General features: G+C 38.3%; 1 protein-coding gene across 3 annotated transcripts in view; it reads left to right on the top strand.

Moving 5' to 3' along the window:
* Positions 1–17,468, top strand: part of LOC114476406 (UTP--glucose-1-phosphate uridylyltransferase-like) — a 30,148-nt gene extending 12,680 nt beyond the window's left edge. For all 3 annotated transcript variants that reach the window (XM_028467878.1, XM_028467877.1, XM_028467876.1), the window contains 7 exons: positions 6,710–6,895; positions 10,492–10,625; positions 12,196–12,493; positions 13,272–13,469; positions 14,644–14,886; positions 15,457–15,561; positions 16,991–17,468. In XM_028467878.1, coding sequence (XP_028323679.1) covers positions 6,710–6,895; positions 10,492–10,625; positions 12,196–12,493; positions 13,272–13,469; positions 14,644–14,886; positions 15,457–15,561; positions 16,991–17,098 — 1,272 coding nt within the window. In that variant the 3' untranslated portion in view covers positions 17,099–17,468. The remainder of the gene's footprint in view (positions 1–6,709; positions 6,896–10,491; positions 10,626–12,195; positions 12,494–13,271; positions 13,470–14,643; positions 14,887–15,456; positions 15,562–16,990) is intronic.
* The last annotated feature ends 1,914 nt before the right edge of the window (positions 17,469–19,382 follow it).

The raw sequence follows: 19,382 nt of genomic DNA, 5'->3' as shown, positions 1-19,382 counted from the left end.
AAAACCTAATTTGGTTGGTAGAATTCTAATTAATAAAAAAAGTGGGTCACGATTTAATGAGGGTGGGTCCCAGGTTGAGACCAGTTGAGAACCCCTGACCTAAATGACCACTCATTTGCAAATGCATTATGTTGGCACTTCAATATTTTATACTTTTATAATTCCCACTTTAAAGGGGACATATCATGCTAAATCCACTTTTTTAGCCCTTAAATGCATTTTGTTGTATATTTAGAGTGTTTAAAAGTACAGAAAAAATCTAATTAGTCTCTTCAGGTGCTCCGTAGATATCTTTATATTCTGTTTTGCTCATATTTTTCAATCTGTTTCGATTTTTCTATTCTCTATTACGTTTTTTGAACTATTACATCACAGTATTTGCAGCGGAACTGCCAAATTAGTACATCAACTCCAGGCCCAACACTTCGAGCAATCCGCCATTTTTATTTCTCGCTTTTATTTTGTAGTCCAAGCTCAAGGATGCCGAAGTTACGAGAGGAGAAATCAAAATGTTTGGTTGTTGGATGTAGTAACCCACACGCTTCATTACACCGTTTCCCATCATCAGAACCTTTTCAAAGTGCCTGGTTGAGTTTTATTTTTCACGGAAATGTACCCACATCTGTGGGTAAGGTCATTTTTGTGTGCACGAAGCACTTCAATGATGACTGCTTCTGCAACCTCCACCAGTATAAAGAAGGATTTGCCGAAAGACTTTGTCTGATTGAGGGTTCAATTCCTTCTATCTTTGGAGACGATGAACAGAGCACTTCGGTAAGCTGTAAATAACGCTAAAAAGTGTGATGATAAGACGTCCCTGTCATTGTTTTGTTAGCATTAGCAGTTGCACCGTCTTCAGACTTAATATGTTAGCGCTGTGTGCTCGTTTTAGATCCTTGATGATATGGCCTACGTGATTTAATTTAAGTCTAAAGTTTTCATTAGTCATTTCATTTTGCCGTTTTTGTCTTTGAAAAGACTGTATTAAAATGCATTTCGTGACGTTAGCTTGGCGCTAGCGTTAGCTCGGTGCTTGTGTTAGCTCACTTGTTAGGGTTCTGCAGGTTCATCATCTTCATTTTCATCTCGCTCCACTGGGTCAGACTCTGGCTGGAACATGTAAGGCTAGATGGACGAGTCTTCTGTTGTTGACATTGTGTAAATAACGTGTGAATAAACCTTTTCTGCGCCGCTACATAGCCGTATCTCTTCTATCAAACTACAAAAATTGCCGAGCAGGGTGGAGTTGAACAGAGTGTCACCTGAAGAGGGGGAGGGGTATGGAGTGTCTCATTTGCATTTAAAGAGACCGCACCAAAACGAGTTGCTCTCAGAAGCACATCAGAATAGGGGTAGAAAAGGGGTGGAGCTATAATAATGAGGAATTCAGACCCAAGCATTGCAGTTCTGCTTTATATAGACCACAACTGTATGATTTATATTTAAAAAGGAAGGATTTAAAACCATGATATGTCCCCTTTAAGAAGGGAATTGTGTAATTTCCATCAGTCATAATCATTTTAATTCATGGGCCAAATACGGAGTAGTTTGATCTCAAGTGGGCCACAGATTTTTGACTTAAACATTAATAAGCCCGGGTTTTCACCTCCATGCATAAATAATAATTATGGAAGGAACCAACAATATGCAGTCTCTGCTGGCTCTTCACTGTACATTTCTGACCCATTTGTTCATTTTTTTGGAGGGAAATGTTATGGATTATTTTATGGATTATTGCAGGATTTTGATTAGAAAAGAATGAGTTACTGTATTTCAACAATTTGAGATAAAAAAAAAGAGAGACTGCGGATTGAGCCTTTGTCACGCAGCACAGGGCGGCGTGTGTGTGTGTGTATTTCAGAATTAAATTTGCAGATTTATGCTTGTACTTTTAGAATTTGTAACTTTTAATCTTTTTGACTTTTGAATTTTTTCTTTCACATTAATTTCTATTGGAAATTTCAGCTTTTTCAACTTTTAACCCCTTCATCTCCAGCCATTCTTCAACTGATTTTGACCTATGCTATTCTAACTAATAGATCTGTGCTGTTTTTCTATATTTAATCATCGATTTTAGTTACATTGTGAGAGCAACTGATGCATTGTTTTCTTGGCGGGAGGTAATTCAATGATGAGGGCCATGCATCGTTATCTGTTGAACCTCCATGACAGCACGGTGGTCGTCCTATGGCTGTTTACACTCCCTGTTTAGTGTTTACTCTTTATCGTCTCCCCTCGTGGACTTTGAGCGACCTTGGGAAAAAAGCGCCATCATTGTGACATTTACGAGTTCATTACCGAGCAAACAAAGACAATTTAAATGTGTTTTCACAGCTTTGTTTCAAACACTATTCTTTATTTGTTCAGGTTGTATCGGTGTGGTGAGCCAATAGTGTCTTTATCTATTTTTCAGTCTGGCATCATTCAACGTGGCTGGGATTAGAACAGGAACTCTCAGCATGCAAAAACACTGGACTGACCTGATCTGACTCACACACAGATGTTGCATCATAGCTTTGATAAAAAGGGAAGAGCTTTGATGCAGCCTGTTGTTTGGTTTGGTGCTGTTTTAGGGAAAAGATTTGAGAAAGAAAACAAAAAATCCAGCACTGTTCTGTCCTCTTTAATCAAACTAGAGTTCATTGGATAGTTTGATCGTTTGGTCAGGTCTGATTGCACACAAAGGCCATGTTCGAAATTGCATACTAACGTACTACTCATACTAAGTTTGACGTAAAAATTAGTAAGTAGTGCGTTCACATTAGAGAGTATGGAAAAATTGAGTATGCGAGGAATACCCTGGTGTATACATTAAATTATGGGGACATTTTTTAAGTATGGACGGTGGGCACACTAGTCATACTCAATTGTCCCATGATGCGTTGTGAGCAGAATGTAAAATTGTCCTGGGATCAGCTTCAAGCTAAAAATCAAACATCCCCTTTTCAAAATAAAAGCATCTCTTCTTGCCTTCCATTAGTTTTTTTAATGCAAATATGTAAATATGGCTCTTGTTTTGAAGTTAACCAGAAGTTTTGTCAGTAGCACAAAGGAAGTCTCCAAAAATCAACAAAATGTCGGAATGTGTTTCCGTCAGTTTTATGGATCAAATGAGCACATGTTGATATTCCACTTGGTCACTTTCTCACTTAAAATGTTTTCAGAACTTTCAAAGTAAAGGTGTAGAATCAACAGCGATATTTAGCCTCAGTGTGATTCAGGTTTTTGTCGTTGTAGGTTCCAAATGCATCTTGGGAAACTTGGAAGTATACTTCAGTGGGAACGGTCACCATACTAATCATACTTACTGTATATATAGTAGACAGTATATACATATATATAGAAAACTGGAGGCCCTGCAGCAGAGATGGGCAATTTTTATCACAGCAGGGCCATAAAAATGTGATCTGCAGGTCACATGATCAACATTCATGTTAGCATTAGAATGATGAGCAATCAGAGCATTAATACAGGAAAGGACAAATTTGTTTTTGTTGTTTTGTGAGTCATTCTGTGTTTTTGCTTTTTTGTGTGTGTTACTAGTGTATTTTTATTGTTTTTTTATGTATATTGCCTGTCATTTTTGTTACTTGTCATTTTGGTTTTTTTAATCTGTAATTTATATGTGTTCTTGTAGTTATTTTGTGTATTTTTGTTGTGCTTTTGTTGTTTTTTTCCTATCGTTTTGTATTTTTTGAGTAATTTTTGGTATTTGTTGTCATTTAACATTTTTTGTCTGTCGTTTGTTTTTATTGTAGTTCTTTTGTGTATTTTTGTAGTTATTTTATACATTTTTGCTGTATTTTTTTTCTTTTTGGAGTCATTTTTGTTATTTGTTTTCAAGAAAGTTATGTGGATGGGAAGGTGCTCAGTTAGTGAAGTCGGCCTCTGTATGGAAGCTGTTTTCCTCCTGGGGTTCAAGGATATTATGGGCCTCTCACACACACACACACACACACACACACACACTCCCCTGTGTCAGTAAAACACAGCTCAGCTGTTCTCAGTGATTCGCCCTTCTGTTGTGTGTGAAGGACGATCACTGTGGGGCTATGGGTGGGGTCTGTTACTCAATCCTCCGTGTGAGAGCGAAGACGAACTAACACAGAATGTCGAAGGCCTGGAGCTGGAACTCATTAGTGACTCAGTGCTTTAGAGCAGGAACGCTGAACAATCTCTGCACCACATTGGAAATCTGAGACAGTGGTGACCTGATGTAACCGGAGAGTTGCTGGTTTTAATCCACTGAGGGCCCTTTAGCAAGTCCCTTAACCCTAACTACTCCAAGGTTAATATTGCTAGTGAGAACTTGTTCTCAATGACTTATCTGGTTAATAAAGACAAAATACATTGACACATTACCTCTTTTCAAATTAAAACTCAAAACCCATCTCTACCAATCTGCATATTCTTTGTAATTTAATTTTTCATCTTATTCCATAGTTCCACCTACATTTTTTTCAATTTCATTTTATTGAATTTTTGCATTATTCTCTTTTATATTATACTTACAATGGCCGCTGCACTAGTATATCTTGCTATAGAAAAGTGGGAGGTTAAGTAGTTTTTTTATGCATGGTTTACATGGGAGCTTTAATCCCTCTTTAATTCAGAATAAAAGTAAAATATTCTTTAAACTGTTCTTGTAAACACTTAATTCCTAATGCAAATTTAATTCTGAATTAAACACACGCACACACATGTGGACATGATGTCCCCGGCCGGACATCGTCCGCCCTCTACTCAGCTGCCCACAGAGTGATTGGCTCTGGGGCGCCGACAGGCTGCCTGTAACCTGGCCAACTGGGCTGCGTGACAAAGGCTAAATCCACAGTGATGATGTCATCAGTTCTAAAATTTCATACTTACACACACACACACACACACACACACACACACACACACACACACACAGGCACAAAGAGATTCTTTGCTTTATAGATAGATTACACTGTTTGTTATTCATCTGTTTATTGTAAAGTGTCCTTGGGTGACCTGAAAGGCGGTTTTAAATCAAATTCATTATTATTATTAATAATATTATTAAACTAATAAAATGAATGAACATTTGTTATATTTCTAAAGAATGATAGAAATTTAAAACCAAAATGAAATGTTGATTATTTTTATTTTTTTTTGTACTTAAGCTAATTTGTTATTTCCCTCATATTAATATTAACATATTTCATTTTGAATTTTTTCACGTGGTCCATGTAACATTTTATTTATTTATTCTTTCTATCCTTGTCAAGGTTTTTCTACAACTTGTAGCAATGCACTCAATTTTATTTTTGTTTCATATGTATTATTTATATAAAACAGTATTTTAAAATCCTTACTTACATTTCTTTATTTTTTTAATCATTTTAATCTATAATGTACCTAATTTTATTTAGCATCTAATAATATTTTATTGTTCTAATACATTTGGTCTGTTTAAACTCCTTTAAGAACGGCCTTTATGGGGTTAAACAGAAATGTAACAGGAATCCATCCAAACATCTGGAAAATATTTTGTGTCCTTGAATGTCTCTGCACATTGTTTTTTTCCAGATGTTCCCCCATATAAATAAAGGAAAGTCTGTTTGTGAAAAACATATTCCATAAATGAGACATGATGTGTTAATCTGTGTTTGAGCTAAAGCTGAGAGCGATATACATCTATGATATAGATATGTAGAGCAATGCGTAACATGTCATCAGATCTTATTTATTGCATTTGTCCCTGTTTAAACAAACTAAGAGCAAAGTCTTTTTTCAAAGCAGACTTCATGACGCACAGGTTTTTGACGCTCAGAGGGGAAAAGGACGTTTCAGGATCTTACGTAAACTCAGGCTTTGCCCTCTTTGTGTCTGTGTGTGTCTAATATTATATACTAAGCTCTGTGTCCATAATGATTCAATGTCACGGAACAAAGAAAAGTGATAGTATGGAAGAAAAAAGCAGCAATATTTAGCGCAGGCGGGCCTCGGTCTAATATTGTATGGCCCCCGAAAGAAAATCACAAAACAACCACAAAAAACACACAAAGCAACCATAAAACTACACATAACGACTAAAAAATCTTACATAAATGACAGAAAAATACAATAACTTACTTCAAAAGAAGCACAAAATGACACAACTTGACTCTAAAACTCCACAAAATACCAACAGAAATTCACAAACGGATAGATATACATATTGTCTTTCAGAAATATAAAAAATGACAACCGAAATACACAAAATTGCAGAAAACTATACACAGAATGCAGAAGAATACACAAATTGACTCATGACAAAGTATGTAAAATGACCGAATCATACACAAATTGACCTAAAAAATATACAAATTATAATTTGAAAAATATAAAAATTGATTATAGAAATACACAAAACAACAAAAGAAATGCACAAAATGACAACAAACAAAGATTTTAAAAAGACAAATCTACTGAACAATACACAAAATGTGGTTCAACATACAAAAAGATTTAAAATGTGCACATAAATGGACAGAAAAATACTCGGTGAAGCTGCGCTACCTGCAGTGACGCAAAGGTGTTGAGTATTTACTAGTTTGCTAAAGCTCCATAAAGTACCAGTGACTGAAGAACACTGTGAAATTATGGTGCAGTTCTGGTGATGTTATGAACCAACTGGTGCCTAGTGTTAACTGGTGACTGGTATTAACTGCTCGTCGTTCCTCTGATGTTTCTGCTCCATCAGATCCAGCCGTACGATAAGATCTCCGCTCGAGGTCTTCCCAGCAGCGTCTCCGACTGCCTGAACAAGCTGGTGGTGGTGAAGCTGAACGGAGGACTGGGAACCAGTATGGGCTGCAAAGGCCCAAAGAGTCTGATCAGCGTCCGCAACGAGAACACCTTCCTGGATCTCACTGTGCAGCAGATTGAGGTGAGAATTCACAGCCTGATGAAATCATCTCATCATTGCCGAGTTTGATGTAAAACTGGATTAAAAACTTTTTATCCTAATTTTACCATATTTTTTTAAGATTTATTTGTGCTAATGAAGTTATAATTGATTGCGTATGTAGTAAGATTTACAGAAAGATACTTCATACAAACAAACGCCCTTCACAGTAAAATCAAAATATATTTTTAATGATCTCCAATGTCAGTTTAATAACAGAATTCTGACTTTAATCACATAATTCTGACTTTAATCACATAATTCTGACTTTGATCTCAGAATATTTTATTTGTACTAATGAAGCTCTAATAGATTGGATATGGAGTAAAATTTATGGAAAGATACTTTTGCTGCACAATAAAATCTGAATATATTTTTAGCTTTTTGCCGATATTGTCTAATACAAAATTCCAATTTCCATGGAAACAAAATGTTAAGCCTACTTTTAATGTGATGCCCCACTGCATGTATTTCACGAATAAATAATCTGATCATCTGTGCAAAGTAAGAGTACTTATTCAACTTTAGTAATAGAAAAAGTTCCAGATTAGTTTTTAATATTTTGTCTTAAACAACAGCCACACATGTCACTTTTTCTATATCAATGGAAAAAACGATACCAATATTACATTTTATGGCAGAAAATATTCGAGATGGGAGATATTATCGGCCGATATTTAAAGCAACACTGTGTACCTTTTGATGCAACCTCAAGTTATCCCCCCTCAAGTGACGTGACTTGCGTGATTTAAACGACTAGGTCAAGCGCGACTTCGTCGTTCAAAGTTGAAAAATTGTAACTTTTTAAGCGACTTCAAGCAACTACTTTCCCGTCCTTCACTGTCTGTAGAGCCGCGGCAGCAGCCCCTTCCCGCTGCAGTGCATACGGCTGCAGCGGTGGGCTGCACGGCTGTATTACACTTCTTGAATAAGCCTATATTCTGAGTGAACTCCTTTAGTAACTCCGTAAATTGATCATTTAAACTGTAAAAGCGGAGCTGTTTATGATAAATGCTGTAAATATACAGCCAGAGAAGAAGGAAAAGAAGTGATCAGACCTCTCTCTCCTCTAGCAACGCTTCTACACACACACACACACACACACACACACACACACACACACACACACACACTTCCCTGGTCATCACGTCAGTGGAGTGATGGAGTGACCAAAAAGCACCACTATGTTCAAGAGACTCATCAGGGGCGATGGAAGTGCCTCCTCAGAAGCAGTTTTAAACTTTTAAACAGGAGTCATTCAGGTGGAAAAATACTAGCAAAAGCCTTAGCTCCATGAGCATAACAGAGCCACGTGACTGTCATAAAGTCATACGTTCTCCAGGCATTCTCCAGGTCACATGACCTGGCCAAAGACGGTCCATCTCTCCAAACTTACATGGGTGGTATTTCAAGAGGGAAGCCCCACTTGGAGCATTGATACTGTCAAGCGCTGTATATTGGCTTGAAGAATCATTTAAAATCACTCATATGTGTGTGTCAACTCTTTAGGTCAAAAAGTCCACGGTGTGCCTTTAACTTCTAAAGGTTTTCCTTGATGAGAGGGTTCTTATTTTTCTGTTTTTCTCTCATTGTAAATGAACCTCGTAACTTGCCTGAATATTTTATCACATTGAAGTTAAGGATTTGCATAATGCTTGTGTAAAATGTTTGGCTGAGCAGTGGAGTTTATATAACGAGTCAGATGAACAGTGCTTTCTGTCAGTCCTCACTCTGCTCTTCTCACGTTACCGCCAGCTGAATCGGCTCCTTTGACAGAGAACGCTGAGCCCACACTGAGCTCCAGACTACATTCCCCCCTGTGAGAATGTTCCCCTTCTTCACTGAGTGTGATTATTTTGGACTCATTCCGGGCATAAATAGATGCTTAGAAAGGGCAGGCAAGAGCACTTAGAACTCACTGAGGTTTGCTGTATCAGCGCCCCCTGGATGCAGCTGATCAGTCTGATAGTCGGTGGTTGAACTCAGACATGAACATTGAAGAACAGTCATGTGGAGACAGGGTCATTTATGAGGGGGAATAAAGGGGAGAGATTTGTGGGGTCCATCATGAAGTCAGCAAAATGATGGTGGTCCATTGTTCTATGAATCTGTGATAAACACATTTATTTATTCATCTGAATAATATCCACTGTTATCCAGGAACGTTTACTATTATTATAGTCATAATATATAGTCATCTTTTCTTTTAATCAGAAATGAAATGGATTAAAAGTGACCAAGTATGGTGGAAAAGGTGGTGAAACGGGATTTTAAAAACCACAGAAATTGGTTAAATTTTGCAAATTTATGGTTAAAAGGGTTCAAAATGTCAATATTGGAACAATTAGTTTAAACTGGCAAATAATGGGCATGACAAATCATGAAATATGGTGAAAAGATGTTAAGTGACAATAATGAGTCAACATATGGGACATTCGGTGGGAAAAGTGGTGGAAAGGGTTTATAAATGCTGAAAATGTCTTGAAAGTGGAAAAAAAGCGCAGAAAAGGCATTTAAATTTGATGAAGTGGCAGAAATGGGGGTAATGTAGCAAAACTGCATTAAAAGGAGCAAAAATATGGCAAGAAAAAGTGATGAAAAGTTTGGTGTAGTTGCTGAAAAATTGTAAAAAAAAAAAAAGTTTCTTGAAGGCATCTGGTGACCGCCCTCCCAGTGTCTAGTGAGAGCCAATGCTGCCAATGTGCCAATGCTGTAGATAACTGGTTCCCATTTCTGCTGCCCCCCAATTGTATTTTTTGCTTCTTCAACTTTCATGAAAATATTTTAGAACTCCATAGCACGCTGTGGTTAGCTTAGCATGTAGCAGTGTTGGCTGAGCAGGGTCAACAAGGAACAAGATAATTAGATAATAATTCTGCAGTTACACTCACTTAATCTACAGCCTGTTGCGCTTTTCAGACTGAGTGACGAGGACGGACGTGGCCATGAAACTCCTTTAGGCAAATAATGAATATAATAGGAGACATAAAGGGTGTGTAAATCTCCATGTTGAGCTGCTGTCACAGCAGCTCAACATGTGTTTTTTTTGTGTGGGATTTACCTGTAGAATAGTAACAGGTGTGTCCTCATAAGTACTTAATCTTGTAATCTTTCCTTTTACACGCCAAGATACACATGTGACTATATCTGATCTGAGGGTCACATGATCAACATTCATGTCATTAATACACATTCATGCATTTTGTGTGTTTTTGTCATGGGTTTGTATAGCATTGTGTATAGTTTCTGTTGTCATTTTGTTTATTTTTTTTGTTTTCTGTGATTTAGAAGACATTCTTGAAAATGGTCAGCTACGTCTCAACACTTTAAAATTTCTGCCGCACCTCGACATGCAACACACAACGTGCACCACTTCCTGACAGGTTGCGAGGGCCCGTTCATCTCTGTAAACATTATATTTGTTTAAAAAAAAGAAAATAAGGATTACTCCTTGTCACAAGTAATTTAAATTGACCATAATTAATCAGATTAATTATTCATCAGGTGTGCAAAGGTGGACACAATAGATGGTGGACGAGCTGAACACTGGTTTGCTTTGTGTCTCTGATTTCCCACAGCACCTGAACAAGACGTACAACACAGACGTGCCTCTGGTCCTCATGAACTCCTTCAACACAGACGAAGACACAAAGAAGATCCTGCAGAAGTACACACACCACCGGGTCAAGATCCACACCTTCAACCAGAGCAGGTGAGACGACAACAACAGCACTAGCAGCTGTTTAAGGTGAACCCTGAGGGAGTCTGAAAAGACACAAAGACAGTGAGAGTCACATGATCAAGATTCATATCAGCATTTAAGATAACGACCAATCAGAACTCTGTGTTCTTGTTCTTGTGCAGTATGTTTAGTTGTTATTTTGGGTATTTTTCTCTCATTATGTGTGCTTTTGTAGTCCATTTTTGTTGTCCCGTGTATTATCATTTTGTGTGTTTTTGCTGTCATTTTATGTATTTCACTGTTATTTTGTATTTTTGTTCTGTGTATTTTGTTGTCATTTAGTATTTTTTGGTTTTTTGTTTTAGGTACTTTTTAACTTCTTTTGTCTGTTTGCTTTCATTTTGTGTCTTTTATTGTCATTTTTTATGTTTTTGCTGTCATTTTGTTTTTTTTTTGTTTTGTTGTGTCCTTTTTTTTGGTTTTTGGGTTTTTTTGGTGTAATTTAATGTATTTTACTATCATTTTATGTGTATTTTGGAGTCATTAATTGCATTTGCATCGGAGGCTGCACAAATTAGAGCAAATGTTGCATGTGAGCCCAGTCTTCCAGTTTCTCGTGTCTGATTTAATGCCTTCCTGTTTCCGGTTTGTAGGATTTGTTCCGTTTGCTTTGAATTATTCATGTATTACATTATCAGATGTTTCCTCTGAGGATGAGGATAGACCGCCCTTCACACAAACTCACAAACTGTGTCAAATAGTCTTCGACCCAACACTCACAGTAGCTTCAGGCTCTTATAATGTTGGAGTTATTGCTATCTGCAGTGAAAGCAGAAATTATTGTTATATTTTAATGATTTAATAATGTGTACTCATTTCGGCCGCTTGTACCCGTGATCTTGTTCTTTCAGTCAGGACCCAAAGTTCATGACCATAGGTGAGGGTTGGAACGTAGACCGACCTGTAAATCGAGAGCTTTGCTTTTTGGCTCAGCTCCCTTTTCACAATGACGGACTGGTGCAGACTCTGCATCACTGCAGACGCCGCACCAATCAGCCTGTCGATCTCTCGCTCCATCCTTCCCTCACTCGTGAACAAGACCCCGAGGTACTTGAACTCCTCCACCTGGGGCAGAACCTCATCTCCAACCCGGAGAAGGCACTCCACCTTTTTCCGGTCGAGAACCATGGACTCGGATTTGGAGGTGCTGATAGGGTGAGAAGCTCAGTCATTCGGGAGGGGCTCAAAGTAGAGTCGCTGCTCCTCCGCATCGAGAAGAGCCAGATGAGGTGGCTCGGGCACCTAATTAGGATGCCCCCTGAACGCCTCCCTGGTGAGGCGTTCAGGGCACGTCCCTCCGGAAGGAGGCCCCGGGGAAGACCCAGGACACGCTGGAGAGACTATGTCTCTCGGCTGGCCTGGGAACGTCTCGGGGTCCCCCCGGAAGAGCTGGAGGAAGTGGCCGGGGAGAGGGAAGTCTGGGCCTCCCTACTGAGGATGCTGCCCCCGCGACCCGGAAACAGCTAAGCGGGAGAAGATGGATGGATGGAATAATGTGAGTAATGCTGTAAACTCTACTGATGTAAACTCTGCCCTCCAGGTACCCTCGGATCAACAAGGAGTCCCTCCTCCCCGTGTCCACCACCATGAGCATGTCGGGGCAGAGCGCCGAGGGCTGGTACCCGCCCGGCCACGGAGACATCTACGCCAGCTTTTATAACTCAGGCCTGCTGGACCAGCTGATCACCCAGGGTAAGGAGTACATCTTCGTCTCCAACATTGACAATCTGGGCGCCACCGTTGACCTGCACATCCTGCACCACCTGGTCAGTCAGCCCAACGGCAAGCGCTGCGAGTTCATCATGGAGGTGACGGACAAGACGCGTGCCGACGTTAAGGTGGGGTTTGAACTCTGATGTTCATCATAAAACATTGATTAAACTCATGAAAGAAATGTTTGACTCTTTTACTTAACGCAGTGAACATGTGGTGTGACTGATCAGTGCTCGTGCACGTTGCAGTTCAACCAAATTATTATTATTTTATGTGTTTTTGTTGGACTTTTTTTATATTTCTGTATTTATTTTGTTTTTTAGTTTTTAGTTTTGTGTATTTTTGGCGTTCTTTTGTGTTTTTGTGTCGTTTTGTGTATTTTATCGTTTGTGTGTATTTGTTGTCAATTTGTATGTTTTTGCTGTCATATTTTGTGTTTTTGCTGTGATTTTGTGTATTTCACTGTTCTTTTGTGTGCATTTGTTGTCCTTTTTTATATTGTATGTCTTTTGTGTTTTTATTGTCGTTCTGTATGTATTTTGTTGTCATTTTACAACACCTGAAATCAAGCGCTAGATCAAACACAATATTTCTCCTACTTACTACTAAAAGGTTTCTTTTGCAAATATGCATTTTTATTCCAGCTTAAGATTTATTTTATATTTATTATTATTTTGTATGTATTTCTATTTTTACTTTCTATTTAAATTAATTTACAGTTATAATTGTTTTTTATACATGTAAACATTTTTTTAAATATGCATTAAAATAAAATTGATTGAAAATATTTACATCCCCCTCCCGTTAGTGTAATTACTTTAATAGCATCCGTGTGAGCTGCAGTGTTTCCATGGTAACGTGTTAATTGGGCGTTAAAGTGAAGGTGCTGGTCGTGTGCTGCAGGGCGGGACGCTGATCGAGTACGACGGGAAGCTGCGTCTGCTGGAGATCGCTCAGGTTCCCAAAGCGCACGTGGACGAGTTCAAGTCGGTGACCAAGTTCAAGATCTTCAACACCAACAACCTGTGGATCTCCTTGGCCGCCATCAAGAGGCTGCAGGAGCAGAAGGCCATGGACATGGAGATCATTGTCAACCCCAAGGTCAGCACAGCGTCCTCCACTGATGGAGGGCTGAGATTTAGCTGCAGTTAGCATCATCATATTTCACACATTAAAACATCTCTAAAAAGAGCCACTACGTCACAAGAGGTCCTCTAGTATCTGACAGAGACTAATGTAACGCACACTGATCCAAACTGTTCAAAATACACACTTCTCTTCATTTTCTAACACCTGTGACACTGTTCAATCAGCGCTGCTACATGCTAAGCTAACCCAAACATGTCGGATTTGTCGCTAGATGCTAAGCCAATCCAAACATGTGGGACTGATCGCTACGTGCTAAGCTAACCCAAACATGTAAGATATCTTGCTAGATGTTAAGCTAACCCAAACATGTGGGATTTGTTGCTAGATGCTAAGCTAACCCAAACCTGTAGCACTGGTAGCTATGTGCTAAGCTAACCCAAACATGTGGGACTGATCGTTTCGTGCTAAGCTAACTCAAACATGTGGAATTGATTGCTGCGTGCTAAGCTAACCCAAACATGTGGGACTGATTGCTATGTGCTAAGCTAACCCAAACATGTGGGATTTGTTGCTAGATGCTAAGATAATCCAAACATGTGGAATTGGACTCTGGTATAATAATAATAATGCATTGGATTTTATATAGGGCTTTATCATAGATACTCAAAGCACTTTACAGAATTAAAGCATTATTCTTTCACTCCTCATTTAGTGGTGGTAAGCTACTATTGTAGCCACAGCTGCCCTGGGGCAGACTGACAGAAGCGATGCTGCCATAGTGCGCCATCTGCCCCTTTGACCACCACCAACACACACACTACATTCATACTAGAAAATGTGGGTGAAGTGTTTTGCCCAAGGACACAATGACACCACTGGAGCGACTGTCCCCGACTGTGGTACCTGGAATTCTCAGTGGTCTCCCATCAAACTACTAACCAGACCCAGACTTGCTTAGCTTCCGAGATCTAAAGAGATCGAGCAATGACAGGCTGATATGGCCTTCTGCCCAGTCTCAGAAATATTATTTCCCTCACCTGGACAGAGACACAACATGGTTGGAAGGAATTAAAAACGGTCGCTGCACAGACCGTCAGAAAAAGACATGGATTAGATGTCATGCATTGATTGTAGTTTTCCATCTTTCCAGTTTAAATGCTGCATGCCTTTCCCTCTCTGCTTTCAGACGCTCGACGGCGGACAGAACGTGATCCAGCTGGAGACGGCGGTTGGTGCCGCCATCAAGGCCTTCGACAACGCTCTGGGAATCAATGTTCCCCGTAGCCGCTTTCTGCCGGTGAAAACCACGTCCGACCTCCTGCTGGTGATGTCCAACCTGTACAGCCTGGACGCTGGGTCGCTCACCATGAGCCCTCGGAGAGAGTTCCCCACAACGCCACACGTCAAGCTGGGAAGCTCTTTCACCAAGGTAACACCTGAGCACACACACACACTCTGGCCCTCATTTATCAACAGTTTATGTTCAGATCCGAACATACGACGTGCGTTCGACTAAATTCAGGCAAGCTCCGGTATTGTTGAATTAAAAGTTTTGTTTAATGTGATATTTATTGCCTAAATCGTAATGAATGACATAAATGTCATATCCATGTGTGTCTTCAGAATCTCTGTTGTGTAGTTGTTCTCAGTGCACACAGGGGGGCAGACTTCACCTGTTCAGTAGCTGATCCTCTTACACAGAGCTTTTAAATACGCTTCTCAAATTCCACTTTTCACACTTTCAAAAAGCACATATTTGTATTGCTCCAACAAAACAGATGTGAAGATGCCAATTTTCATCTTGGAAAAGCTTCTTTTCTTGTTAGATCTCAGTGGGCGGGGCTTCCAAAACATTCGAATCAAACCACCGCATTGATCAACAACCGATCATTTGTACACATGGTCCTGTCGTACGAACCAAATGTGAACTTAAATTTGCACTCATTTTAATGCAACGTTGATAAATGAGAGCCTTTATGTCCGTCTCTGTGTGTCTCAGGTCCAGGAGTATCTGACCCGGTTCGAGAGTATTCCCGACATGCTGGAGCTCGATCACCTCACCGTGTCCGGAGACGTGACCTTTGGGAAAAACGTCTCTGTCAAGGTCAAACCGACTTTTCATCATGTCACATGTTTAAATCAGGGTTGGGGTCAATTACATTTTTCAATTACAATTTCTTCTTCAATTATCCATGTTCAATTACAACTCAATTATGACTATGGTGGCTGGTATTTTTTCCAATTACAATCAAAATTGTAACTATTATTATTTTCCCCCTGAAAATAAATTACAATTACGTTCTCAATTACTAAACTTCAATTACAATGAATCACAGTTACTGAACCTTTAATAAATAAGCCCATAAAACATAACCTTCCTCTTGTGTTAGCTTAATGTTAGCATCTCTTATGATAATGGGTCAGTTTTGACCCATGTCTTAAATCAGTTGTAGAATACACAAAAAAATATTATCTATCATTTAATTTGTTTCTCATTACTTTGTTGTTCTTGTTAGGCCTCCTTATCCATGAAAACGTTGGTATTTATATTTTTGGTGTGGGTCAGTATACCCCTTGACTGATTTATTCATTTTATTTTATTTTTTTATGGTAAAATGATCCTGAAGAGAACTGACGGGTAGTGAGAATAGTTCATATGAAACACATTTTAACAATTATTAACTACATACTGTATGTGTAACATGGTTCCCCAGTTTTGCGTTTAATTAAATGTAATTAACAGTTTTTGTAGAATTTCCACAAAATTCCAGAGAAATTTCCATTGAATTACAATTACAAAGTCAATTATCTGAACTCAATTAAATTTACAACAGCAACAGATTTTTTCAATTACAAGTGAGGATGCAGGTGTTGGCCTGCGTTGCATTGCATTAGCATTAGCATTAGCTAGCGTAAGCATTAGCTAGCAGTAGCATGAACTAGGATTAGCTAGCATAGTATTAACTTAGCATTAGCATTAGATATCATTAGCATTAACCTAACATTAGCATACCATTCGTTAGCTTTAGCATTAGCCTAATGTTTGCATTAGCATACCATTAGCGCTAACCTAGTAATAGCATTAGCCTAGCAATAGCACTAACTAAACATTTGCCTAGCAATAGCATTAACCTAGCATTAGCATTATCCTAGCATTAACATTAGTCTAGCAATAACATTAACCTAGCATTTGCACTAACTTAGCATTTACATTACGGTAGGTTAGTTCTAATTCTAGCTAATGTTAATGCTAACTAATATTAATGCTAAAACATTAGTTAATGCTAATGCTAGTTAATGTTAATACTAGTTAATGCTAATGTTAGCTAATGCTAATATTAGCTAATAATAATGCTAATGCAGTGCAAACCGGGCCTGCACCTGCATCAACAATACTTGCATTTTTTTCAGGAAATGCAAATATTCTAGTTGTAATTAATTACCAATTACGGGTTTACAATTATAATTGACCCCAACCCTGGTTAGACATAATGTTTGGATTCTCTGAACCCCCTCGCTCTTCCTCTCTGCAGGGGACCGTCATCATCATCGCTAACCACGGAGACCGCATCGACATTCCTGCCGGGTCGATGCTGGAGAACAAGATCGTCTCAGGAAACCTCCGGATCCTGGACCACTGAGGCCTTTCCCTGCTCATCATCATCATCACCGTGGATACAGGCCAATCATGTGACCTCACTACTCATCCTGTCCCCCCAGCCTCTGAGACAGGCGTGAAAAGCGTGAAGAGATGCCCACTAGTGACTCAAAGTGTAGCTGCAGCTTTAGAACAAAGATGAACCCTTTGGTGTTTTGAGGGAAAAAAAGGGAAAATAATGAGATTTAAAATAAATAGAGAACAAAATTATTAACAATGATAATAATAACATTAATCACTGCTGCTGAATTATGTCACTGCATGACTTTGAACACTTCGACAATTCACGATAAAACCATCAAATATGTTTTTAAAAAAATGGAAAGAGAAATTTAAAATATAATTAGTAAATTAAAAAAGACAAATAATAAATAATACTAATAAATTGAAAAAAAATGTAAATAAACTGTAATTGTAAAACAAAAAATGAAGTAAAAAATTGCAATTATTCACACAATTTATATGTAAAGTTAGTGAATTTATTGCTAAATTAGATGAAAATAAGATGTTGAGCTTCAGAAAAAACTAAGATTCACAGGAATTCAGTGGATTTTTTTGCCTCGTGTTTGTGATGAAAAGCTGTGAACGTTTCCCACCTCATCTTCGTGCCTTCTGCTCCCACACACACACACACACACACACACACCCTTCTCCCCCTTAAACCCTGACATGGTTTAAGCTCCGCCTCCTGAAGTGAAGCTCCGCCTTCCGTCTTCCACATCCCCGATGCCATCATCTGTCTGCGTGTGCGAGTCTGTGTCGTCATGGAACGACTTGCATTGATCTGTGTTTACATGCTTGTTAAGTGTTCACACACACACACACACACACACACACACACACACACACACACACACACACACACAGGCTGAACGTCTGACAGCAATAAATGTCAATGTGAGGTTTCCTCCTCAGAACTGAATAAAGTGCAATACAAACTACACTTGTGTCTTTATTTAATGCCTTTCTGAGGTCCTGGGATCTTTCTGTGTGAGGTTTGCATGTTCTCCTGCTTGTCCACATATTTCCACTTCTGGCTGAGGAGAAACATGAATTTTACATCAGAGTCTTTAAATGAAGCATAGGAGCGAATGAGTGAAAAAATAAAAAAGTTTTAACATTTGTACTGATTAATTTATCATTTCATCTGTTCAACTTCTGCTTGGAGGAGATTTTTGTGTAAATGTAATTAAAAATAACCCAATAGTAATCTTTTTGTTTTTTGTATAATCAATCTGGGCGTGAAAGTCAGACCTTAAAAAGAGTGGGATTATGTTTTAGTCATTTGGGAAAAACTACATGAACTTCATTCATTGTAAAAGTTTTCTATGTCAATTTTATTAGTCATGTTAATAATACTGACTGATCTACAACACAACTACCACTGCTCCCACTTAGATGTAAGTATGATTAATAACGTTCCCATCTTGAGAAAACTGGAATTAAATTCAATAATTATTTATTTGGAATGTATTTAAAGCTTTTTATTTAATTGGAAAAATAAAATTGTATTATGAAACATACCAAGAAGAGTTAAAAATGCGAAAAATCACAAAAGGCTATAGGTGTCTAGCATGTAGTAACACTAAATGTCCGCTAGATGGAAACAAAAGCATTTAAAAATAAATTGGAGGTAACGCATAAAAAAAGCAAAAAAAATTGTAAAACGTCAAAACAAAGTTTTTATGCCTTACCAAAGCATTATTTCCATTTTTTGGCATCTTTACTATAGCCTTACCTACATTTTGAGGCGTTTGAAACTTTTTTGCCCTTTTTTATGCCTTACTATAGCCTTACCTTCGTTTTTTGGCATTTTAAATTTTTTCACCCATTACTATAGCCTTACCTCCATTTTTTGGCATTTTAAAATTTTTCACCAATTTTCATGCCTTACCTCGATTTCGAGGTGTTGGAAACTTTTTCACCCATTTTCATGCCTTACTATAGCCTTACCTCCAATTTTTGGCATTTTAAATTTTTCACCCTTTTTTTTTTTTTTTTTTTATGCCTTACCTCCGTTTTGAGGTGTTTCATATTTTTTCGCCCTTTTTCATGTCTTACTATAGCCTTACCTCCATTTTTTGGCATTTTAAATTTTACACCCTTTTTTATGCCTTAATTCCGTTTTGCGACATATTAAATTTTTTCGCCCATTTCTTTGCCTTACTATAGCCTTATCTCTAATTTCTGGTGTTTGAAATTTTTTTTACAAATTTTTTTCCCTTATTATAGCCTTACCTCCATTTTGAGGTGTTGGAAACTTTTTC

Source organism: Gouania willdenowi, chromosome 15 (assembly GCF_900634775.1).
Source record: "Gouania willdenowi chromosome 15, fGouWil2.1, whole genome shotgun sequence".
Classification (NCBI taxonomy): domain Eukaryota; kingdom Metazoa; phylum Chordata; class Actinopteri; order Blenniiformes; family Gobiesocidae; genus Gouania; species Gouania willdenowi.
This window is presented reverse-complemented; position numbering and strand designations above follow the sequence as displayed.